This window comes from Peromyscus maniculatus, chromosome 13 (genome assembly GCF_049852395.1).
Source record: "Peromyscus maniculatus bairdii isolate BWxNUB_F1_BW_parent chromosome 13, HU_Pman_BW_mat_3.1, whole genome shotgun sequence".
NCBI classification, from domain to species: domain Eukaryota; kingdom Metazoa; phylum Chordata; class Mammalia; order Rodentia; family Cricetidae; genus Peromyscus; species Peromyscus maniculatus.
The window spans coordinates 42,429,680-42,455,467 of NC_134864.1; the positions used below are offsets into that span (position 1 = coordinate 42,429,680).

General features: G+C 45.2%; 1 protein-coding gene across 2 annotated transcripts in view; it reads left to right on the forward strand.

The window, feature by feature from the left end:
• Nucleotides 1-20,865, forward strand: part of Mreg (melanoregulin) — a 61,871-nt gene extending 41,006 nt beyond the window's left edge. For both annotated transcript variants that reach the window (XM_006972231.4, XM_042260164.2), the window contains exons 3-5: nucleotides 15,703-15,793; nucleotides 17,086-17,249; nucleotides 19,204-20,865. In XM_006972231.4, the coding sequence (XP_006972293.1) occupies nucleotides 15,703-15,793; nucleotides 17,086-17,249; nucleotides 19,204-19,338 (390 nt within the window). In that variant the 3' untranslated portion in view covers nucleotides 19,339-20,865. The remainder of the gene's footprint in view (nucleotides 1-15,702; nucleotides 15,794-17,085; nucleotides 17,250-19,203) is intronic.
• Nucleotides 20,866-25,788: the final 4,923 nt, after the last annotated feature.

Here is a 25,788-nt window from a genome sequence, read left to right on the forward strand (position 1 = left end):
AGTACATTTAGTTGAGGCAGAAAAACCCTAATTTCTATTGTAAAAGCCAGAGGTGGTGGATGACTTCCAAGGAAACAACATCTTCCAGACAAAACAGGACTGACGCAGAGATGAACTCACAGAGATTATGACAGCCTGCACAAGACCTGCGCAGCTTCCAGCCGGACCCCAAATCCTAGTATCGAGAAGGGGAAGTAATGAAAGTGATGAAGCCGCCTCCCTGACCAGGGAGCTGTGGACCTGCTGTGAAGGGAAAGGCTGTTTTCTCTAGTGGAGCGTCTCTGGGAATATCAGCCACACTCAGGACAAGGCCCCCTTCCTGGGAGTGGTTGGCCAACACAAAATGGCTTTTTTTTTTTTTGAGACTTGGTTTATGTAACTGTCCTGGATCTGACGCTGTAGACCAGGTTGGCCTCGAACTCACAGAGATCCATCTTCCTCTGCTTCCTGAGTGCTGGGGTTAAAGATGTGTGATACCCCCCCCCCCCCCCGGTTTAGACTCTGTCTCTGTGTGTGTGCGCACACACGTGCTTTATTGTTTTGCTTTGATAATTTTTTTCTCTTATTGATTTTCTTTTTTGTTTTTTGATTGTTAGTCTGTTTTCAATTTTGTTTGGTTGTTGTTGTTGCTTCCCAAGAAAGAGGGAGAGAAGAAGAGAGAAGATGAAGTTGGGTGGGGGGAAGGAAAAGAATATAATCAAAATACATTGTATGAAAACATTTAAAAGTCAATAATCTTTATAATCTTTAAATTCCAACTATATTAAAATGCACTTTATCTTAGAATACTGTGATACCACCCTTGTCCCTCACAAATTCTGGGATCTTCAATCCATAGGAATTGTCTTAAGGGCTTTGAGTTAATGAGAACCCGCCATGTTGATAAGGAGGAAAGAGGCAAAGGTCTCCTGAACAAGACGAGGCTGTGTTTCTAGGATTAACAGGCCGCTTCCCAATTGGGCTGATAAGGAGACCACGCCTGTCTGTGTGTGCGCCAGGAACCACTTGGTAATGATCAACAGATGTTTTAGTCGGAGAATTTCCAGGCGGAACCAGGACTGTTGCTGCTTACGTGGTTATTTTACCTCGGGGCTCCCAGTATCGCATCAGGCTTTGTAAGTGGAAGCCCTAAATACCTGTGGTCATATGCAAATACCACACTATTTTATCTAAGGGACTTGAGCATCTTCAGATTCTGACATCCGTCAACACACACACACACACACACACACACACACACACACACACACACACACACAATACGATTTGAGTGTATCTCCCAGTATATGTTACATTCCCCTGCCTCATAGTATAAGTGCTATGTAAGTAGTCTCCCACAGTCCACCCATACATTTAAACGTGGCTGAGGTCTTTGATGAAGTGGCCTTTATCATGGTACATTCTTCTTTTTCTTATGTACCCTTTTATTTTTAAATTTATTTATTTATTCATCTATCTATCTATCTATCTATCTATCTATCTATCTATCTATCTATCTATCTATCTATCTATCTATCTATGTCTCCCCCCCCCCCCCAGAGCTGAGGGCCGAATCCAGGGCTTTGGGCTTGCTAGGCAAGCACTCTACCACTGAGCTAAATCCCCGACCCCTTATTTATTTATTTTTAAAGATTTATTTTCTGTGCATTGGTGTCTTGCCTGCACGTGTGTCTGTGTGAGGGTGTCGGATCCCCTGGAAATGGAGTTACAGACAGTTGTGAGCTGCCATGTGAGAGCTGGGAATTGAACCTCCGGTCCTCAGGAAGAGCAGCAGCCAGTGCTCTTAACTGCTGAGCCGTCTCTCCAGCCCCCCATGGTACATTCTTAAGGATAACTGTGTGAAGTGGCCATTTCTACCTTGCTGGAAACAAGAAGTCTTCCTTGCCTCCCCGTGAGCAGGAACTTAGTCTTACTGTCCCTGGCTTTTGGTGACAGCAGCGGATTGCCATTTTTCTGTGCAGTAATTGGAATCCCAGAACTCTTGAGTTGGTTCCAAGTAGTTGCTTAAGGAATACTCATGACTCGTGGTAAACATTGCTTCCCCGAGCAGCATTATGAGCTCTATCACATTGAGTTGTAACCCTGAAACCCCGAGAGGCCCGAGACCCCCACCTATTAGACAAAATGAGCTAGCTCTGTACTGCGTAGCCATCTCTTTCCAAGGCTTTGATGGCATGCCTGGGCAGTGGTAAGAGCTGTGAGCCAGCCTTGGCTTAATCTGATTAAAACCAGATAAGGAATTAGGTCAGAGGCCTTGGACCACAATGCAGTCTGTTTCCAGAGGAGATTCGGGGTAAAAATAAACAGGGGGAGTGGGCACAGCACCGCTCAGCATTCACCTTTGACCTTTCATCGGCGGAAGCAGATGAGCACTGCAACAGGCCGTGGGACTGAGTGAGCGGCTAGGGCGGCATGTGTCGTTCCAAAGCAGTAACCCAAGGGCGATGTCTGTCACCTGAGCCTCTGGGTGGCATGGATACAATCTGCTCTAAAGTTTTTCTTTATTCATCTTCGTGACCTCATTTTGGGTGGACCTCGGGGCTGGTGGCATAGTGACATGTTAGGTAGGCCTGACGGCCTTCAGGGCTGAGTTGTGTGTGCTGTGTGACTTTTCCTGGGGAGGTGTAAATACGTGTGTGTTCATTCAACCTGGATAGAGAGGTCCCCGATGGACCAATGAAGGGAATCTGTCCAAGTCCGGGATGTTGGACTGATGGTTTGATTGTGGTTAATTACAGGAGATTGGTGACACACCACTAGGAAGTCACGCCCCAGTCCCCTGACATAGTCACAGAGTCCAGTGAGGCTCAGGAGCCTGTCCCCTTCCTCCAGGAGGAATGGTCACAGGCCTGATGTCACGGAGGTCATCATAGGTACTCAGCTGCAAGGTGGAGGTAGTGATCATCCCCAGCCTGGGGGAAATAGCTGTGTTACCTCACGTTTTCCTTTTTGTTCCTAAATTATTTGTTTATTTATTGGTTGATTGGGGTGTGTGTGTGTGTGTGTGTGTGTGTGTGTGTGTGTGTGTGTGTGTGTATACATGCCATGGCTCGTACCTGCCTGCATGGAAATCAGAGGACAGCTTCCACGAGTTGATTCTGTCCTACCACGTACATTCTAGGGATTGAACTCAGATCATCAGGCTCAGTGGCAAATACTCTTACCTGCTCAACTGTCTCTCTCAAGGAGATAGTTCTGGAAGATCAGTAGGGAGGACCCAAGTGTTACCGAACCAGGTTCATTTTGCCTGGCCCATAGCATGTCAGTCACTGGAATAATGAGAGTTTCATTTGTTTGACTTTTTTTTTTTTTCTGATAGGTTCATGCAATTAGTCTCAGTGCCTGGAACTCACTGTGTAGACCAGGCTGACCCCATACATAGAAGCAATCATGCTGCCTCTTCCTTTTTAGTGTTGGGATTATAGGCATTCACCTATAATGTCTGGATTAAGATGATGAGTGAATCTCTCTCTCTCTCTCTCTCTCTCTCTCTCTCTCTCTCTCTCTCTCTCTCTCTCTCTCCTTGTTTGTTTGTTTTTCTAGACAAGGTTTCTCTGTGTAGTTCTGGTTGTCCTGTAATACACTCTGTAGACCACACTGGCCTCAAACTCAGAGATCTGCAATCTGCAAGCCTCTGCCTCCCAGGTGCTGGGATTAAAGGTGTGTGCTGCCACTACCCATCGAAATGCTGAGTTTTTCAAAATAGGAAGTTTATTCATGAGGAGGCCACGCGTGGGGTCAGGAGAGCAGGCCTCAACTATTCCTATTCAAGGTTTAGGAGTATTGACGGTTAACAAATCTGGGTGGTCTGGTGTGTGGGCAAGGGTGACTGAGGTAAGGAAATTTGAAAAAAAAAAAATGGCATTCTGTATATGCATAATCAAATTTCATGGCTCTCCCCATTCAGACAATGTTGACATCAGCATGCTTTGGGTGTGGAGTTTTGGTCCTCTGACTTTGACAGGTCACCTATCAGATACTCGTAAAAGGCGGAATAAAAGGTCAGCGGTATCAACCATTTTGAGCCACTCACAGGTTCCTAAAAAACAAACGCAGGCACCGTGACCCTACGGATGGAGAGGTCTTAACTGTAGCGTAGCGCGTGAGAACGTATTTCTTAGCTGCACAACTTCCATAATGGTGGTGAAATGAACATCTGGAAGCAAGCAAAGCCAGAGGGCGCGTCCCCTCAGCGCGGCAGGTGAAGTTCCAGCATCAGAAGCTGCTTCTGTCACCGAAGGAGAGGGTCTGGTGAGGACAGTGAAGCCTTCATCAGAATTTGACCTACTCAGCTGCAAAGGCTCTTTTCTCCGTCAGCTCTGGTTACCAGCAACTAGACCCTCCTTTCTTAGAGTGTCCCATAGTAATGGCACCCTCTGGTTGAGGGCCTAAAGCCAAATGTGAGAGCTGTTGGGGAGACAGGTCCTGGAGCCCCCCACAGGCCTAAGTGCCAGGGCCTCTGGACACTGATCCCACATGGACTGAATGAATTCCTTGGCACTCTGTCCTCAGAGGTTCATCTGGGCTGATACGTATCCTTTGGTGTACTGGGTGTCTCTGTTCTGTCATTGGAGCCTGTCCCATCTGGGGCGAGGCAGAGGCTTTGAGTGGACCAGCTGTCTAGGAACAATGAAATAGAATCCGACCCTTCCCGTGTGCACACCGTGTCTGATGGACGCAGAAAGCAGGCTTTCAGAGTGCTGACAGACAGTGCCCCTTCTGCTCCGGTGGCCTTGACACTGTCTAGCCTGGGGATGTCTAGAGGAAACTCTGAGCTCCCTTTGCATAATTGACTGTCTGACACTCTCCTTCCTTGCCAAGTCTCTCCAGTCTGTCCCTCGGACCAGGTGGCGTGAGGTCTGGTCGCATTGGTCTTCTTTCTGCTGCTGGATAGTAATGGGCAGCTGGAGAATAGAGGAGGGCTGCCCCCCTTTTTTTATTTATTTACTTTCATCTATCTATCTATCTATCTATCTATCTATCTATCTATCTATCTATCTATCTATCTATCTATCTATCTATCTGTCATCTATCTGTCTATCTATTTGTGGTTTTTTGAGACAGGGTTTCTCTGTTTAACAGCTTTGAACTCACTTTGTAGATCAGGCTGGCTGGCCCCGAACTCACAGAGATCCACCTGCCATTGCCTCTCATGTGCTGGGATTAAAGGAGTGCCCACCATGCTTGGCATTCCGTTCCTCCTCCTTCTCCTCCTCCTCTTCTTCTTCTTCATTTATTTAACTTTATTTTATGTGTATTGTTACAAAGGTGTCATACCCCGTGGAACTGGAACTACAGACAGTCGTGAGCTGCCATGTGGGTGCTAGGAATTGAACCCACGCTCTTTATGGAAGAGCAGCCAGTGCTCTTAACTGCAGAGCCATCTCTCCAGCCCCTATTATTATTATTATTATTTATTCTTCTCAAATATATTACATCCTGGCCAGTTTTTCTTCCCTCCCCTCCCCCTGTTTCCCCTTCCTCGCCCAGATTCCCACCCCCCAGAATAGAGGAAAGCCACACTTCTGCTTTCTATACTTAGGTGACCAGACCAGAGATCAGTTTTGGGAAGTTTCACGTTATATCTCTTTGAATTCTCATTCCCACACCTCGTTGGTGATGGAGGAACAATATTACAGGTTAAGCTTGGGTCTGGTTGAGTGAAAATTCTTTGAGAACTATGGGATCTGGGAAGGGGATAGTTTCGAACTCAATTAAGTTGAGGTTTCCTACTTAATCAACTGAGTGTTTGCCTCAGAGTCTCACCTGGCAGGTTCCTGCTATACATCCTCTTGGGTTTCTTATGAACGTGATGAACTCAGACGGGCAACTCAGGGCCTGTCACCCAGTTGTTTTTGATAGTTTTAGTGCTGAAAGAGAGAGAACTGGAAAGTAGCCTTCAAATCTCAAACGCCTGATCAGGCACAGAGTGGAAGGGATCATGGATTTTCTGGTTTTATTTCATCTTCATTGAATTCATTGCTTCTCAAATATATGTGAGCCAAAATACTTTATTATATAAATCTGCCTTGTTCAAAATAGGAAAGGATTCTACAGTATTATTATTATTATTATTATTATTATTATTATTATTATTATTTTTCAAGACAGAGTTTCTCTGTGTAGCTTTTGGAGCCTATCCTGGAACTCTCTCTGTAGACCAGGCTGGCCTCGAACTCACAGAGATTCTCCTGGCTCTACCTCCTGAGGGCCGGGATTAAAGGCGTGCGCCACCACCACCACCGCCCAGCCAAATTATTTTTCTTTACATTTATTTATTGCACACGTGTGTGTGCACACACCCTCGTGCTTCCAGTGCACGTGTGGAGGAAGTCAGAGGCCAGTCAGAGTCGGCTCTCTCCCTCCACCATGTGAGCCCTGGGAATGAAACTCAGTTTGTTCGGTTTCACAGCAAGAGCCCCCTACCCACCGAGTCATCCACCTGGCCCCTGAGTAGCTTTTTCTTATGGGATGTGGCGCTGAGTTCTAGAAATGAAAGGCACTCCATCACCTACAAAACCTGGCTTCTTCATGCGTCTTACGCGCCGCTGAAGTCAGCAAACCCATTATCCGATGCACCGCGTACGGAGGACTACGTAGGGTACCGATGAACCCGGGTTCTAGTGTCCAAGGAGCCTGTACTCTAGTAGTGAAGGAGACCCCGCACACACCAATGTGGCAGTGTAGAGACCTACGTATGGCACTGTTCATAAAGACTGAGGGAGTTCTAGAGAAGAAGCCATCACTTCCAGTGAAGCGGGAAGAGGTGGTGGCAGTGATAAGTAGGATTTAGATGCAGAGTAGTGGTTCTCAACCTTCCTAATGCTGCGAGCCTTTCTGGTTTTGTTCATCATGTGGTGGTGACCCCCCACCCCCAACCATAAGGTTATTTTCGTTGCTACTTCATAACCGTCATTTTGCTACTGTTACAGATTGTAAACATAACAGCTTACAAAACATCTTATGTTTTCTGATGGTCTTAGGCAGTCCCCGGGAAAGTGTCGTTTGACCCCAAAGGGGTCGTGACCCACAGGCTGAGAAACACTCATGTAGAGGCGAGCGAACGATCATTCTTGGTCAAAGACACCGCAGCAGTAGAGGACAGTGTGTGTGTGTCTCAGCTCTGTAATCTCAACACGGAAGCAGGAGGATTGCCGCTAGTTTCAGGACCGCCTAGGCTACATAGTAAGAGCATGTCAAAAACAGAACAAAGAGTGTGTGTGGGGGAATCCTGCAATCGTGTGGATGAACATAGAGGTCCTTGTTTTATGATCTGAATGGGATAAGCCAGACACAAAAGGACAGATACTGCCTGAGTCACCTCTGTATGGATTCTAAAGTGGCATATTTGTACAAACAGAGGGTAGACTTATGGTATCAAAGGTTAGAGTAGTGAGTGACCAGGGGAATTGCTGGTTAGAGAATACAGTGTTAATTTTTTTTTTAAATTTTATTTTTATGTGTGAGTGTATTGTCAGCATGCATGTTTGTACACCATATCCATACCTGGTGCCCACAGAGGTCAGAAGAGATCGTCAGATCACTTGGAACTGGAGTTGTGAGCCATTCATATGCATGTTAGGATCCGAAACTGGGTCTTCTGTAAGAACCAAAAAAGCACTTTTAACTGCTAAGTGAACTCTCCAGCCCTGGAGAATACAGTGCTTTGATTTTGCACTGGAGAAATGATCTGTCTTAGTTAGGGTTTCTATTGCTGGGAAGAGACACCATCCATGATCATGGCAACTCTTGTAAAGGAAAACATTTAATTGGGGCTGGCTTGCAGTTCAGAGGTTCAGTCCATTGTCATCAGTTCAGGTGGGGAAGCCTGGCAGTCCACAGGCAGACATGGTGCTGGAGAGGTGGCTGAGAGTCCTACATCTTGGTCCACTGGCAGCAGGAAGAGAGAGTGCCATAGGTCCTGGCTTGAACATCTGAGACCTCAAAGCCCGCCCCACAGTGTCATACTTCTTCCAACAAGGCCACACCTACTCCAAGGCCACACCTCCAGTAACACTCCCAGTGAGCCTGCGGGAGTCGTTTTCATCCAAACCACCACATGATCTAATGAACTTAAATCAGTGTTCATGTTCACAGCCAGCTCTTGGCCCTCAAAGCTGGAAGGTAATGGCACAAGATTCTATTTTTTCCTTCTCTTACATGTTGCTGCTTCAGCCTTCATATCAATCAGTTCTAATCTGATTTAGCCAAAAACTGAAGAGGAGAAACAAAAAAAAAAAAAAAATTAGCTGTGAACATCTCCAGGTGTTCATTTCAGTCACAAATTTTCAATTTGGCATGGTTCCCAGATGTTGCACAGAATTAATTCCACATTATTCTTTTTGTCAGATCTTTGCCAGTTCTTAATATTTAAGGCTACCCCAGCACACTGACCACAGCGTGCTGTCTCGGAAATTATGGGAAAATCAACACAAGTTAAGAAAAATGTTTGGTGCTTAGTGGAACGAAATTCTCCTGTGAAGGTTATTTAGCTGATCTTGAATTCTTATTTTCAAGTTGCTTCAAGCTTAAAAAGTAAGTCATGACAATCTAACAGTTATGAAGTACATCAAGAACTTCTTCCTTTCTAACATGAAGGAGTAGGTCTTTTCAGTTATGAAAGGATGTAGTTGGAGAAGATTTTGTATGCCATCGTTCCTCATTTCCCTCACTTTGGCTCTGTTGTTTGGAGTCCTGTGTTAAGGGAATTCAGTCTCCTCTTCTCGTTCATTTTATTAAATCCAAATTTCAGTTAAGTTCTGCTCAGGCTTCTACTGGTTTTAGAGGTTTTTTTTTTTTTTGGTGGAAAACTTTTAGGTATTATTATGTTAAAAAAGATAATAATCTCCAGGCAGTGGTGGTGCACACCTTTAATGCCACCCCTTGGGAAGCAGAGCCAGGCGGATCTCTGTGAGTTCGAGGCCAGCCTGGGCTACAGAGGGAGATCCAGGACACGCAGCAAAACTACACAGAGAAACCCTATCTCGAACCCCCCCCCCAAAAAAAAGATAATAATCATATGTGTGAATAAATGGATGTGTGAAAGTTTTATCCCATTAACCTTTTTTTTTAAACATTTATTTATTTGTTATGTATACAGTGTTCTGCCTGCATGTATGCCTGCATGCCAGAAGAGGGCACCAGATCTCATTACAGGTGGTTGTGATCCATTATGTGGTTGCTGGGAATTGAACTCAGGACCTCTGGAAGAGCAGTCAGCGCTCTTAACCTCTGAGCCATCTCTCCAGCCCAATCCCATTAATCTTATGTGCAGGCTATTTACAGTAGGGGAGCCTGGGGTCCTAGTGTGTGTCACCATTCAGCTGCCGAGGGTCCTTTGGCTGGTGAGTAGATCGTAGGTAGGTAAGAAGTTAGTCCCTAGTGGCCTTCATCTTCACAGTGCTTGGTAGCAGTGAAAAGAGATGTAGGTGGGTAGAGGGTGTACAGGTGACAGCCTCTAATGTTACTGTCCTGGTACAGGGACCCAGGTCTCTGATTCTTGATCCTTGGCGGTCGCCGGCTACAGCTCAGCCTGGGGTTTGAAACTCTTGGCTCTGAAAATATGGCAGCTCTCAGGAACCTTTGTGACCGGGGCCTACAGGTTGTCACCTCTGGCTCTTCTAGTCCTTCTTTATACCCTCCCTCTCTGTGCCAAGGTTTATTTATTTTTGTGTATATGGGTGTTTTCCCTGCATAGATGTGTACCACACATGTGCAGTGCCTTCAAAGGCCAGAAGAGGGCTCCAGATCCCCTGAAATTGGAATTACCGATGTTAGCTGCCTTGTGGGATCCGAGAACCAAACCCAGGTCCTCTGCAAGAAGAGCAAGTGCTCTTTACCACTGAGCCCTCTCCTCAGCCCTGATTGGCTCTCTCTTACTGACTCTCTTCTTCCTCTTGCCTTCGTTCTGTCTTGAGTACTCTGGACTTTTCTCTCAGATGCTTCTTCAGTAGTCAGTAGCCACTGCTGGGACTTGGGTACCCATGGCAACAAACAGGCGTGCGGCGGTACCGTGGGGGGACTGACCTTGGGTAGCCGGGGTCATTCAAGCACAGCATCCCTTGTCACTGAGGATGGAACCCTGGAGGGCCGGTGAGACCTCTGTTGGAATCAGCAGGGTTCAGGCCTGGACACACCGCTTCCTGCGCGCTTCACAGGTGGCCCCTCTAACCTCCCTGTCCCCACGGCTGCTTCTGCAGGCCACTTGTGGCCTGAGAGATTCCTGGTGTTTGGGTCTAGGTGATACCAAGTCCCGGCTTGGCACTGGGTGGTATGGGATCTTTACCTGTTAAGCTGGAATCAAGCCACCCCCAGCAGGTGTTGCCAGCCAGTGTTCACCACCAACCACAGATGTTCATTTTGGAGCAATCACAGTCATTTACATTTATTTTATATTAACTTTATATTTTAATTAACTTTATATTTAGGACCAATCCCAGTCTTGTGTGAATTGTAGTAGCCTCTCCACCAGGGGAATTGTAAAATAATGAATATTGGACAATAGGGGAAGGAAAGTCTGGCACCTGGATGATCCAAGGGCTTTCTCTTCCTGCTGTTCATTTATCAGTTATTTTTCTGTTGCTAAATATCAATACTGAATTTTATATGACTTCCTGTAATTTTAGCGCCTCTAACACTGCAAAATAAAGAATGGAAAGAATCTTGTCCAGGCATCAGCACTGGACTGAGACAAATTAGTAGACCTTTAATCACAAGTTAATGAAGCCATCTAGTGGTTTGTGTGCATAAGTTAAGGTTCTGGGTTCTCGTGAAGCAACTGCTTGGTTATGTGAACTCCTCATGAAGTGTGAGTAAAGTTCTGATCACTTTGCATTGAGTCCAGAACACAGGATCAGTTTTGGTGTAGAGGAAACACTGTATGGTGCTAATACTTTACTCATAGCCTTTTATAAGTTTAGGTTTTTTGTTTTTGTTTTTGTTTTGTTTTTCGAGACAGGGTTTCTCTGTGTAGCTTTGCGCCTTTCCTGGAACTCACTTTGTAGCCCAGGCTGGCCTCGAACTCACAGAGATCCTCCTGCCTCTGCCTCCCGAATGCTGGGATTAAAGGTGTGCACCACCACCGCCCGGCATAAGTTTAGTTTTTAATTATGTGTGTGCACATACGCATAAGTGCAGTACCTGTGCGGACCAGAAGAGGGCATTGTATCCCTGGAGCTGGAGTTATGTGTGGTTGTGAGTTACCCAGCCAGTGTGTGCTTTCTTAATCATGGAGCCATCTCTGCAGCACCTGTGTATGGTCTTAGAACAAAACAAACAAACAAACAAACAAACGGGCAAAACCCAGAACTCAAGGCAGCTTACATGAAAGCACAGTGAGAGAGCAAAACTAATCCTGAGAACAGAAGAGGGAATGATAGTGAGGAGGGCATAAAAAGCAGTCCCAAATGATGGCCGTTCTAAGATCTTCCTCAAGCCTGGGTGTTTTCCACAAGAAGACACGGAAACTTCAGAGGAATGTGGAAACTGATCAGTCATAAAATTCTGTGTCCAGAAAGAGGAAACAGTCTTTGGGAAAAATAAATTGCCTTTTGATGCTAAGAGCATAGAAAACTTTCTTCTGGCTATTACCACAAGTGGGCTATTGTGCAATATAAATGTTCTCCATCCACACAGTGCACGACAAAAATATTTCTGAATGTTTGGGGCTTATTTCTTTTCCAAAGATTTATTTTTCATTATTTTTAACTTTGAGTGTGTATCTGTTGGTATGTGTACATGCATGTAGGTACCCATCGAGGCAGAGGCATCAGGCCCCCCTGAAATGGGGGTTACAGGCCATTGCGAGCCGTCTGACATCAGTGTTGGAGCCAAACTCAGGTCCCGTGTAAGAGCAGTGGGCATTCTCAGCTGCTGAGCCGTCTCTGCCGCCCCTCAGTGTTAGAGCTGCACTGACTTGAAGGAGGAAGTGTGCTCACCTCCATTTGGAGGCCCTGGAAGCAACTGAGCCTCACAGTAAGCCGTTGTGGCGTAGGCAGTGAACAGCCATATTGTAGGTGAGGCTCAGGCAGTGAGGCGGGCTGTCAGTGGGGCTGGATCCAAACCTGGACAGACAGTCTGGCTCAGCTGCGTATGCTGTACCGAGTGGACACCAGAGTACTGTAAGGTCTCTCCCACCAAAAAGGCCATTGCTCGAGTTTTTCCTTTACAATTTATCCAGTTGAGGGGCAGGGGTTGGCTAGGTATGCTTTTATGTGATGCTAAGATGAAGCCAGGATTGTGTATTAATTTTTTTTAAACTTAAAAAAATGAAGCCGGCGGCGGCGGCGGCGGCGGCGGCGGCGGCGGCGGCGGCGGCGGCGCACGCCTTTAATCCCAGCACTCGGGAGGCAGAAACAGGCGGATCTCTGTGAGTTTGAGGCCAGCCTGGGCTACAGAGTGACAGAGTGAGTTCCAGGAAAGGCACAAAGCTACACAGAGAAACCCTGTCTCAAAAAACAAAAACAAAAACAAAAACAAAAAAAAGGTTGGGGATTTAGCTCAGTGGTAGATCACTTGCTAGCAAGCGCAAGGCTCTGGGGGGGGGGATAAAAATTTAAAAAATGGGAAAAGACCTTCATCAACCCCACATCTGACAGAGAGGACTGATCTCCAAAGTATATAAAGAACTCAAGAAACTGGACATCAAAATACTGAACAATCCAATTAAAAAATGGGCTAAAGAGCTAAACAGAGAATTCTCAAAAGAAGAATCTCAAATGGCTAAAAGACATTTAAGGAAATGCTTAACATCCTTAGTCATCAGAGAAATACCACCTTACACCTGTCAGAATGGCTATGATCAAAAACACTAATGACAGACTGGAGAGATGGCTCAGAGGTTAAGAGCACTGACTGCTCTTCCAAAGGTCCTGAGTTCAATTCCCAGCAACCACATGGTGGCTCACAACCATTTGTAATGAGATCTGGTGCCCTCTTCTGGCCTGCAGGGATACGTGCAGACAGAACACTGTATACATAATAAATAAATAAATCTAAAAAAAAAACCCAAACACTAACTACAGTCAATGTTGGAGAGGATGTGGAGCAAAGGGAACACTCCTCCACTGTTGGTGGGAATGCAAACTTGTACAACCACTGTGGAAATCAGTATGGTGGTTTCTCAGAAAATTGGGAATTGATCTACCTCAAGACCCAGCCATACCACTCTTGGGCATATACCCAAGGAATGCTCAATCATACCACAAAGATACATGCTCAACTATGTTCATAGCAGCACTATTTGTAATAGCCAGAACCTGGAAACAATCTAGATGTCCCTCAACCAAAGAATGAATAAAGAAAATGTGGTACATCTACACAATGGAGTACTACTCAGCAGAGAAAAACAATGAAAGCATGAAATTTGCAGGCAAATGGATGGAACTAGAAAAAAATCATCCTGAGTGAGGTAACCCAAACCCAGAAGGACAAACATGGTATGTACTCACTCATTAGTGGATTCTAGATATAAAATAAAGAACAATCAGACTGCAACCCACAGAACCAGAGAGGCTATATGGCAGGGGGGACCCTAGGATGACTGTGGTTATTAATAAGTTTTGGTTTTACTCAATCACTGGGCAAGTTTCAGTGGAACATTTCCCTATTAGGATAAGAATTTATACTGTATCAAGCTGATAATAGAAAATAAAATCAAATAAATTTTTTTTATCTCACTTACACAACTTAAGTAAAACATAGCTCTTTGAAGATAGGTCTCATGTATCCCAGAATCTAATCAATATTTATATGTATAATTCATCTATCATTTGGCTTAAAAGGGCTTATTGGGAAATGTTATCATTTATATTATTTTCTACAGAGAAAATATTTTACTGTTTAAAATAAAAAAAATAAAGTCAAGTAACACACAAATTATTTTAGGTGTGTGGGTGTTTTGTGTGCAGTATGTTGTACATCATGTGCATGCAGTGCCCCCAAAGGCCAGAAGAGGGCGTCAGAGCCCCTTGGAACTGGAGTTGCGGATGGATGGTTGGGAGCCACAAACCTGAGTCCTCTGGAAGAGCAGCGGCCGGTCTCCTAACTGCCGAGCCTTCCCTCCGGCCTCTATGTCGTTTCTAAATGATTGAGTTAGCTTCGCTCCCTTCGAAGGCCGCAGACTTTGTCTTTGGCCCTAGGCATCACACACACGTGCACATGTCTTTTTAAAAAAGGAGCAGGAAACCACAACTTCCCGACCTAAAAGAGGAGGGGAGCGGGAACCTGTCTCGTGGCTCGGCAGGTCCTCAGACGCAATCTGAAACGCAGTCATGACAAAGCCCACTGGCCCTCGTCAGCTTTCCTTTTTCAAAGTGGCGTCTTTTGAATCCTGCGAGTGGCAGCCACATTTATTTCTCTTATCAAGGCATGCCCGTTGAAAGGCTGTCTGCAAGGCGGGTGTGTTTTGAAAGGAATTTAGTAGGGAACGAGTGGTATCGTCGGAAGATTTTCAGTTACAGGAGTCAAAAATATTAAATAGCTTGTGTCTTAAATTGGACATTTAAAACGATGCTCTCTAAAGCCGTGAGCGGGGACAGTTGTGCTTTTTCGAAGAGAGGAAAAGGTAAAGTGATCGTTCTTTACAGATACGTCTCCTTAAAAGCAAATTCCCCTGACACCTTCAGAGAATGCTTAGGCCAGTAAAGACCTAAGATTCAGCTTCTGTGTTAGGAGCTGCATGATGCCGGTACCACCCGAAGGCTGGTTCTTTAGAACTTTGCAGAACGGAAACCTTTTCGTGGCTCCCTGCGTACCTGAACAATTTACCCTCCCAAGAGAGTGATGCTAAGATGTGGTGTGGGAAGCAGGCCTAGGAATCAGGGTGCTTGGGGGTCTTAGATCTGTTATAATTTGTTATCATTCTAATAATAAGTTGAGATGTAGATTCCTAACAATTTTTTTTTTCATGAACTTTAGAGTAAAACTTAGGTACAAACACTACGTCTAATGTCTATTACCTGGAATATATTATTAGATTGATCACATAAATTACTTGAGCCTTAGTTTCTTCATCTGTAAATTGCCCCAAATACATGGATTTTATTAGGTCTTCATTTTAGGCAGCTGTTGACCTTTCTTTTATTTTGCATATGTCTGTAGTGTGTGTGTGTGTGTTGTGCATGTGTGTGTCTCTGCCAATGTGAGTAGTATCCCTCTGTCACTCTTTACCTTATTCATAGAGACAGGGCGTCTCAGTTGAAGTCAGAGCTCACCAATTTGGCTAGTCTTGCTATCCAGCTGGCTTCAGTGACAACCCCTCCCCCCATATTTCTGTCTCTGAGTACCCACTGGGCATTGGGTGCTGGGGATCTGAGCTCTAGTCCTCACACTTGTGTGTCCAACACTTTCCCCGCTGAGACAACCTTGTCCTGGTATTTTACACCTTAAGTCCTGACAGTAGTCTTGTGTGGAAACTTTACCGTTGCATACTCCATTTTGCAGGCAAGGTCAGTGCAGTGGAGAAAATTGGTACATATTTAGAAACGCTGTCACCTAGAAGGGGACATATTCTTCAGCGGTGGTAGCTGATGACTTTGTTTCTTGCCAGCTCCATCTCGTCTGTGCCTCCTTTTCTTTTCCGATTGTGTTTAAGATTAGTGAGGTGGAGAACCACACGTTTAAGCAACATACAGTTCAGAAATGAGACAGAGGTTTCAGGCCAGCGGGTGTCAGTAAAAGCGAGTTGTTTTTCCCTCTTTCCAGGAATGGCAGCGACTCAACTATGATATCTACAGCCTGCGGCAGATTCGCCGGGAAGTGAGAAACAGATGGAGGCGAATCTTAGAAGACTTGGGTGAGTCTTGGGAACTGGTAAAAATAACTAGTCACGGGCACCGCTTTTCCCTCTTTCCACCGAGAGGCTTTTGTAGAAAGATGGTCAGCACTGGCTATTCAACTGCCTCATACCGATTTGTTCTTCAGACTTGCTTCTGTGTTCTCAAGACTAAACCTTGATATTTCTGCTGTCACCAGCTCGTGTTGCTCCATGTGTCCCCACGTATGAGGGAGCACAGAGTAGTGAAGTCATATGGGTGTTCCTATTTACTGTTTTGTCATCATTTAGCGATTGAGTTGGATGAGGGGTGACCGAGCAAGTAGCAAGAGCTTTCTGGATATGGCAGGTTGGAAGAAATATGGTTTGTAAGAGATGTCGAGACACAGCAGATAATTCTAAAAGAAGCAAAAGGAAGAAGAGTTACAAGGTTGGGAAAGTACATTTGGCATTATGGTAGACGTTGAACGGTGGCCTTTCTTAATTCTACCAGGGTTGAGTAAATGTAGTCCACATCCTAAAATGAGCTTGCTTTAGTGTTCAGAAATAAATGATCACCTTTAAAGTTCTTGATAATTCTGCTTTGAAATAACATGACCCCTGGCGCTCAGGATTTTCAAAGGTGGGGTACCAGGTTGCTAGCCCTTGCTGTCTCAGTTGGGGAATAGTGAGGTAAAGCGGATGCTCTTTAACTTACTCAATATTGCTGTGGGTTAACAGTCTCCTTTTTGAAGTGTAAGTCAGCCTGAGCAGGTTTCCTTCTCTGAGTCTTTCCTGTCTTTAAGGAAATAATTTTTACCAGTTGACCAGACTACGATGAGGAAATCAGGCCTTCGAGATGTAGCAACGTGCAGGTGACCACTGTTCAGGCTGGGGAGAGCTGTAGGGATTCTAGGACAGGGCAGTGGACAATTGTAGTGAGCAGTCGGGGATCGGGTATGACTTCCCTCAGTAGAGGGAAAAGGTAACAAAGAAAACAACCAGGAGAAACATGAAAATAGTTTTTTATTGTTGTCTTGGATCTCGCTCTGTAGACCAGCTGGCCTTAAACTCAGAGATCCGCCTGGCTCTGCCTCCTGAGTGCTGGGATTAAAGGCGTGCACCAACACTGCCCTGTGAAAATTGTTTTAAGTAGAGAGCCTCCCACTCTCGCAGAGCTGGGAAGCAGCACTCGGGTAGTGCCTCTGACTTAGTTTTTATTGTACAGAATCCACACGTGGATCCCTTCATAATAACCACAGTGATAGATAGTATCCCGGGATGAGCACTTCCTAGTGACGACTTCACAGAAGGACTCTGTGTTTCTACCTTAGGTTTTCAAAGGGAAGCAGACTCTTTGCTGTCAGTGACCAAACTCAGCACCATGAGTGACTCTAAAAACACGAGAAAAGCCCGAGAGATGCTGTTGAAACTGGCCGAAGAGACTTCCATCTTCCCAGCCAGCTGGGAGCTCTCCGAGAGGTATCTCTTGGTCGTGGTAAGTGGATGCCGTTCCTCACCTGCCCTCTTTTGCTTTCCTTCCCCCTTTTCTGTTATTTCCTGGGACTCCCCCCCCCCCCAATCCCAACCTCGCCAGCTCCACCAGGACAGAGTGGCAAATGGTGCTGCCACTGTGTGCACCTGTGGCTGGTGGCTCCAAGGGCCACCCAGAGAGCTTTGAAGAGAAGGATTTCTGGATCCTGCCTAAAGCTGTTTTTAGCCAGAGTTTTCTCCAGTCCTGGCCAGGCCCGCAGCCGCTCAGACCCAAGTAAACACACAGAGACTTATATTACTTATAAACTGAGTGGCCGTGGCAGGCTTCTTGCTATCTAGTTCTTATATCTTAAATTAACCCATTTCTACTAATAAGTTGCCACATGGCTTGTGCCTTATCGGTACTTTACATTTTGCTTCTCATGGCGGTGGCAGTCAGCAGCACATCCTGACTGACTCAGCCTTCTGCCTCTCAGCATTCTCCTCTCTCTTGTCCCACCTATACTATACTTCTTGCCTGGCTACTGGCCAATCAGCATTTTATTTATCAATCAGAGCAACACATTCACAGCATACGGAACGACACCCCACAGCAGCTGTTGAAGCTCAGGTTGTTTTTCAGATGATTTCTGCTGTGTGGTTAAAGTTTCTACATCAGGTCAAAGAGTCAGTATCTCTACAGCCCGAGATCAGAGAGATTGGCAGAAGGCTGCTGGGGAGAGAGTTTAGCTGGTGATAGGCTTGCTGTGTAAATACAAAGAGCTGAGTTTGATCCTGATGTGGTGGCCCGCTTGTAACACCAGGGCTGGGACACAGAGAAACAGGCCAATGCCTTAGGCTTGTGGACCTACCAGCCTAGCCGAGGCGGGTGTGCCACAGCTCCCAGTGAGAGGCTCCCAGTGAGAGACGGTGTTTCAAAAAATAACAAGACAAAGGTGGGGTGGTTCTTGAGGAGCAACACCAAAGGTTGACCTCTGACTTTTGCATGCCGAGTGCACACCAGCCCACCTGTAGACGAAATTCTAAACAGTCTTATTAAATAAGAAACAAAGAGCCAAATACAGGGGTAATAGCCGAAGAGATCAGAGAAATAGTAAAGAGCCACGACTGCCTTATCTTACCACCTCACCGCCATCACTTCCCCAGAGAGAGCTTCTTCCTGTCTGATTTATGTTTTTATTGCTTTCTGTTCTGCGTTCTCATTGGCTCTAAGTCCAGCCACATGACTTCCTCTTCACTACCTGTCTATACAGACCTCCAGATCTCTATAGTTGGTACTAGGATTAAAGGCATGTGTCAACACGCTTGGCTGTTCCCTAGTGTGTCCTTGACCACACAGACACTCTGCCTGTGATCCATGTGATCGGATTAGGGGCGTGTGCCACCACCGCCTGACTCTGTTTATGGCTATGTGACCTCTGATCTCCAGGCAAACTTTTTTTTATTAACATACAAATAAAATCACATTTCAGCACAATTAAAATATCACCACACCCACCTGAACACCTGCACACACCCACACCTCCCTGCACATACACATGCGCTCACACACACAAATTATTGGTGGAAACATCTCTTGGGTAATGTACATAAAGGGTTAAGGTAAGCCTCTGAGTTTAATGAATGTTTTACTTGTTTGGTATCATTTCAAGGGCAGGCTTTATTTTTATTAAATTTTCTCGTCCGTATAGCTCGCTTTCCAACTTGGTAAGTAAGCTTCTTTCTTTCTTTCTTTTTTTTTTTTAAAGATTTGTTTATTTATTATGTATACAGCATGTATGACTTCAGGCCAGAAGAGGGCGCCAGATCTCATTACAGATGGCTGCGAGCCACCATGTGGTTGCTGGGAATTGAACTCAGGACCTCTGGAAGAACAGCCAGGGCTCTTAACCTCTGAGCCATTTCTGCAGCCCAGTAAGCTTCTTTCTTTTTCTTTTGTCTTTTTTTTCTGACTGCAGGACCGGCTCATTGCTCTTGATGCTGCCGAAGAGTTCTTTAAGATTGCTAGCCGAACTTACCCCAAGAAGCCTGGGGTCCCTTGCCTGGTCGATGGCCAGAAAAAACTGCACTACCTTCCATTTCCAAGTCCCTGAAGGATGGCCTGGAAGAGGAACAGAGTTCTTTCACCAAGACATAGTAATTTTTACCAAAGTTGGACCACTGCCTGCGGTTACAGATGAGCCAGGAGACGGCTTTCTACACTCAAACACGATTCTGAATCCTACAAAGTGTAATGTCTTCCTCAGGACCTTAGCCTAAGAAGGCTTTGGTTACATTAAAACACCTGGCAACTGCACTGAGAAACGAAGTTAAAGAGTGGGCCGGTGGATAGATGTTCTTTTCTTTTCCTTTTTCTGTTTTTTCCTTTTCTTTTTTTTTTGGCTTTCGAGACAGGGTTTCTCTGTGTAGCTTTGTGCCTTTCCTGGATCTCGCTCTGTAGGCCAGGCTGTCCTCGAACTCACAGAGATCCGCCTGCCTCTGGCTCCCGAGTGCTGGGATTAAAGGAGGTGGATAGTTTTTCAAGGATAGTCAGATTCCAAGAACTCATCGCCTCCTTTGTTATAGAAGCTACAGTCACTCATCCTGTGGGGGACTGGTGTTTTCTAATCCACAAAATAGCAGGACTAATAGAGAAACATGTAACTGAGCCTTTTATTACTTCACCGGTTTTGAAAGTAATCATTATTAAATGTAATACTAGACAGAATGCCCCAAATTTCATGAAATTCTAGGCCTTGTGTGGCCTCTCTTTGATTTGGAAACACCTGTAGCAGCTCAGACACTGTTTGGTGGCATCCTTTTGAGCAACAGGCATGGTTGCTTAGAAGTATAGGCGAACCAGACAATAGAAATGTGTATTGACACGTGACTGTCTTCATTTGTCACACAGGCATCCTAAACCCTCAACATTAACCCCCAGCCTTGATGTTACCCAATGACCTCATTTTTTACGTGTTGCCCATTTCTAGTCCAAAAGCCCTTGGCGTTTTATGAATAGCGTCTGTAGACTGGAATGTTTGGCCTCCACTTCCTGTCTTGAACCTGTTTCCTGCTTATCAGCTGAGGGTGGTACCTGCTGAGGGACTTTGGGGTGCACATTTGTAGATATGCAGGCTGTGACATATTGACAGAGGTCACCTCTGGGTCTTCCATCGGTCTGAACATGATTTTCAAAATGCAGCTTGCCAAGAGTTCGTGGTTTGTTTTGCTGAAAAGCCTTTAAAGACCTATAGGATTTATCAGTAAACTACTGAGAACAATAGGAATATTTTTATTTTTTAATGATTTTGCACTTCTAACTTCAGGTCGAAAACTAAGTCTGTTCAGGAGGTTATGACTTGAAAAATTTCATATCCTGGGAAGGATTTCTGGTTTGTGTACTCTATGTTTAAAATATTTACTAGGAAATACATGTCCTCTGTTCATTGATGCATTGTAGACCAATTTAACAGATTCGTTCCCAGAGAAATCTTCCTAGTTTATTAAGTAAGCTAAAAGTTTTATTTTTTTAATATTTAGTGCTTAATCTCTGCCTCATGGTGTTTGAGATTGGCCCCTTGGAAATTTTCACTCACTTCTGTGGGCTTTTAGAAAATAAGCAATAAAATAAACAAAAGAAATCTGGGAACGTTGTATTGTTTTAATATCTGTACTCAGAATTTGTTTCGTCTTTTGTCTTTTTTGATGTCAAAATAGATGAGTTTGACTGTGTCTGTGGATTGTAAACTATTACCATACTTCTTATTTTTGGTAATGAACACGTAAGGATAAAATTATCTCTGTGGTAATTAAAATACATAAAATTACTCAGGAATGTTTCTCCAGGGAATTAAAAGACTTCTCCGTGTGCTTCTGAGTTGAATGTGTGTTATATTTCTGGCGAATGAGAAGGGCTTCTGGTGTTCCTTCTCTGGTCCCATAAGTTAAAGGGCAAAGACGCTGAGAGACAGATGTGTTTAAGGACCTCTTTCCCCGCTGAATCAGGGAGTGGATCTGTGCTGAGCAGACACTGCAGTGTATGAGAGGCTCGGACTGACTCAAGTGGACACTTCAGAAATCACAGTGTTCTCATCAGGACCAGGGTCCGCAGATGTGTTGGGAGGCCACAGGGCTCTCCTACTTCAATCATCATCCCCTTGTGGACCACTTTAGCACTTCTCAAAGATTCATCTGTGTGTGCTGGGTGGTTTTAAGTGGTAGATGGGAACACATTTTTATATTAAAATTATTTATTCTACCGGGCATCAGGGAAAAATCCCTGTAACTAGTAAGTCAAATACTCAAGTTCATATTTCATTGGTGGTACTGGACAGGACAGTGAAGTATTGTATTTTCTGTTTTTGTTTGTTTTGTTTGTTTTTGGGGGATAGGGTTTCTCTGTGTAGCCTTGGCTGTCCTGGAACTCCCTGTGTAGACCAGGCTGGCTTTGAACTCACAGAGATCTGCCTGCCTCTGCCTCCCGAGCGCTGGGATCAAAGGTGTGCGCTACCACTGCCCGGCTGAATTTGGTTTCTTTTCAAGCTCATAAACTATTGACCAAAAGACAGGGTGAACCCCCCCACAAAAAAAGGATGTATGATGCTATTGCTGTTCATTCTGGCAGTAATTCCCTGTGATGGTTTATATGGAAGAAAGAGAATATCCACACACACTCAAAGGACCATGAGCTCCAAGGTCAGGGTTACCTTGATCTCGGGGATTAGTGAGTAGCTGTCACCTCCTTTTTCAGATGGGAATATCTGAGAGGTGGCACATGGATTCTCCCCTGGGACTTACTAACACTGAATTCATAATCTACTTCCTTGGCATCTCCCTACATCCAGAATAAATAATTGGGCTGAACATACATACTTGTGTCTTCACTGGTAGATGAAGAATTATCTTAATGAGAAAGACACAGAAAATCCTGAAAATTCCCCATCCACTGGCCAAGACTGTAAACTAAAATTACTATTCTACCCTAGGGAGATGGCAGACATTACTCTTTAAAGATTTATCTTATTAAAAAAATGTGTGTGGGTGTTTTGCCTGTATGCACGTAAGTGCACTCATCATATGTACGCCTGGTTCCCGAGGAAGGCTGAAGAGGGCGCCAGATCCTCCAAACTTGGAGTTACAGACAGTTGTGAGCTGCCACGTGGCTGCTGGGAACTGAACCCTGGTCCTCTGCAAAAGCACCGTTGCTCCTTAACCACTGAACCATCTTTCCAGCCCCAGCAGACTTACTCATGAAAGTCCTTACCGAAGTCCATAGCTTAATCCGATGTTTTGAGTTTTTCACCTAACATGTTTTTGTTCCAGGACCCCATCTAAGCCACCAGATAGCATTTAGTTGTCGTGAATCAGGAGACTCCGCTTGGTCATGACTGTAGCTGCAGGTTTTCCTGTGTCCCACCTGACCCATAGTCAGGATAAATCTTTCTCACCCACCAGTCCCACAGCTGCTCGGACCCAAATAAACACACAGGCTTATATTTTTTTATAACTGTTTGGCCGTTAGCTCAGGCTTGTTACTGACTAGTACTTACACTTAAATTAACCCATAATTCTTGTCTATGTTTAGCTACATGGCTTGGTACTTTTTTTCAGTTCTGCCTTGTCATCTTTCTTCTATGTCTGACTCCTGACTCAGCTCTTTCTCTTCCCAGAATTCTCCTTGTCTGCTTGCCCCACCTATACTTCCTGCCTGGCTACTGGCCAATCAGCATTTTATTTATCAACACACATTCACAGCATACAGAACGACATTCCCATCACATGACAGTTTCTTAGACTCTCCTTGCTTTCAATTTTCTTCAACAATTCTTAAAATACTGGTTAAGAGTATGGATGACAGGGCTGGAGAGATGGCTCAGAGGTAAAGGGCACTGGCTGCTCTTCCAGAGGTCCTGAGTTCAATTCCCAGCAACCACATAGTGGCTCATGACCATCTATAATAAGATCTAGTGCCCTCTTCTGGTGGCCAGAGCACTGTATACGTAATAAATAAAACTTAAAAAAAAATGCTGATTGCTATAGCAGAGGACCTGACTGCAATTCTTAGGACCCATGTTGGGTGGTAACAAACACCTATAACCTGTAATTCCAGCTGCAAAGAATACATACACCTCTGGAAGAGCAGCCAGTGCTCTTAACCTCTGAGCCATCTTTCCAGCTCTGAGTTCTGAGTTCTATAGTAAAGCAGGCTGAGCAAGTCCTGATGAGCAAGCCTGTAAGCAGCACCCTTCCATAGCCTCTGCATCAGCTCCTGCCTCCGGGATCCCGTCCTGCCTGAGTTCCTGTCCTGACTTCCTTTGATGATGAGCAGTACTGTGGAAGTGTAAGCTGGATAAACCCTTTCCTCTCCAGCTTGCTTTTTGACCATGGTGTTTCACCTCAGAAATAGACATCCTGCCTCCCAGGGGCCATCCTACATCTACCAACTACTTCACTAATGCGGGGGTAGAAAGGGTTAGCCAAACTCCAGAGCTTCCCATTAAATCAGCGGAGGCCTTTGCTGTGTCTAATCTCATTAAAGTGTCCCCCTCCCGGGACCCTATTTTCCCTATCTCTCCACATATTTATTTGCTAATAAACATCTTTCATGTCAGTCAGTCTCCATTTCAGAATCTCTTCTCCAGGGAATCCAGTTATGACAATATTACCAACATGGTTGAATGAAAAAAAAAAAAGAAAGAAATAAAAAGGAAGGACATGGCTGCTTTTAAGTATGGTAGAGGAGAAAGTTTATTGTAGATAAAAGGGAGAGCATAGCCAGAGGCAGAGACATCTGGGAGAGTCCTGAGTGGACATAACCCTGAGCCATGTGAGGGGGAGGGGAAGAGGGAGGAGAGAGGGGAATCGGGTCAGCAGCCAAGAGGACAAAAGGTAAAAAAGGGGTGGGTAACCAAAACATCAGGATTATGTGGGGGAAGAGACTCTACAGGACAGGCACCACAGCCCCTAGGCTGGAGAGTTCAGGTTAGCGGGAATGCTGGTCATACCTAGTAACAGGTAGGGACTGAGGGATGCTGGGAGAACCTGGTCTGCTTTGGTATGTTAAATAGGCACCTTAGCCATTTGTCCCCAGGGTTCGAAACTTAACAATGGTACTTGTCTTAGTCAGTGCTGGATTGCTATGAAGACACACCATGGCCTCAGCAACTCTTATAAAGGAAAACATTTAATTGGGCCTGGTTTACAGTTTCAGAGGTTTAGTTCATTATCTTCTTGGCAGGAAGCGTGGTGGCACACAGGCAGACATGGTGCTGGAGAGGAGGTGAGAGTTCTACATCCGGATCCTCAGGCAGCAGGAAGAGAGAGAGACACTGGGCCTGGCTTGAGCATCTGAAACCCCAAAGTCCACCCCCAGTGACACACTTCCTTCCACAAGGCCACACCCCCTGATCCCCGTCAAGTCTCACCAGTTCCTAATGAGCAAGCATTCAAATCTGAGTCTATGGGGGCCACTCCTATTCAAGCCACACCTTCACTTGCAGATATCACATTCACGTGACTCTACATTTGCTTTAGTGTAAGGATCCCAGCTTTACTAAAATGCATCTATTGAAATACATAGTATTTCACTAAGTCAGGTTTTGAAATTCTTGTATTAGGATGTGTGTTAGGGCTCTCTAGAGGAATAATTGAGCCTATCTATCTATCTATCTATCTATCTATCTATCTGTCTGTCTGTCTGTCTGTCTGTCTGTCTGTCTGTCTGCCTGCCTGCCTGCCTGTCTAATGGGGATTTATTAGGTTGGCTTACATGATATGGTCTCAGTAATTTAAGAATGGCTGTCTTTACATTAGAGGGGCTGAGGACCCAGTAGCTGCTTGGTCCACAAGGCTTGACCTCAGCAGTCCCAATTTGGCCCTGAAGGCTGGGTGGATTTCGGGAGAGTAATTGGTCTTCAGTCCTTGTCAGAAGGCTGAAGAAGCTGGGTTCTTGTCCTAGTTAGGGTTACTGTTGCTGTGACAAAACACTGTGACCAAAAGCAACTTGAGGAAAGGGTTTATTGGGTTTACATTTTCACATCACTGTTCATCACTGAAGGAAGTCAGGACAGGAACTCAAACAGGGTAGGAGCCTGGAGGCAGGAGCTGATGCAGAGGCCATGGAGGAGTGCTGGTTGTTTTTTTTTTTTTTTTTTTTTGGTTTTTTGAGACAGGGTTTCTCTGTGTAGCTTTGTGCCTTTCCTGGAACTCACTTGGTAGCCCAGGCTGGCCTGGAACTCACAGAGATCCGCCTGGCTCTGCCTCCCGAGTGCTGGGATTAAAGTCGTGCGCCACTACCGCCCGGCTAGGAGTGCTGTTTACTAGTTTGCTCCCCCTTGCTTGTTCAGCCTGTTTTCTTAGAGAATGCAAGACCCACAGTGGGCTGGGCCCTTCACCAATCGTTCATTAAGAAAATGTCCTACAGGCTTGCCTACAGCCTGATCTTACAGGGACATTTTCTTAGTTAAGGTTCCCTCCTTTCAGATGACTTTAGCTTGTGTCAAAATAAAAGTACTCTGGACAGTTCTGATGTCAGTGAAGAGTGGCAGCAGCAGCAGCAACAGCAC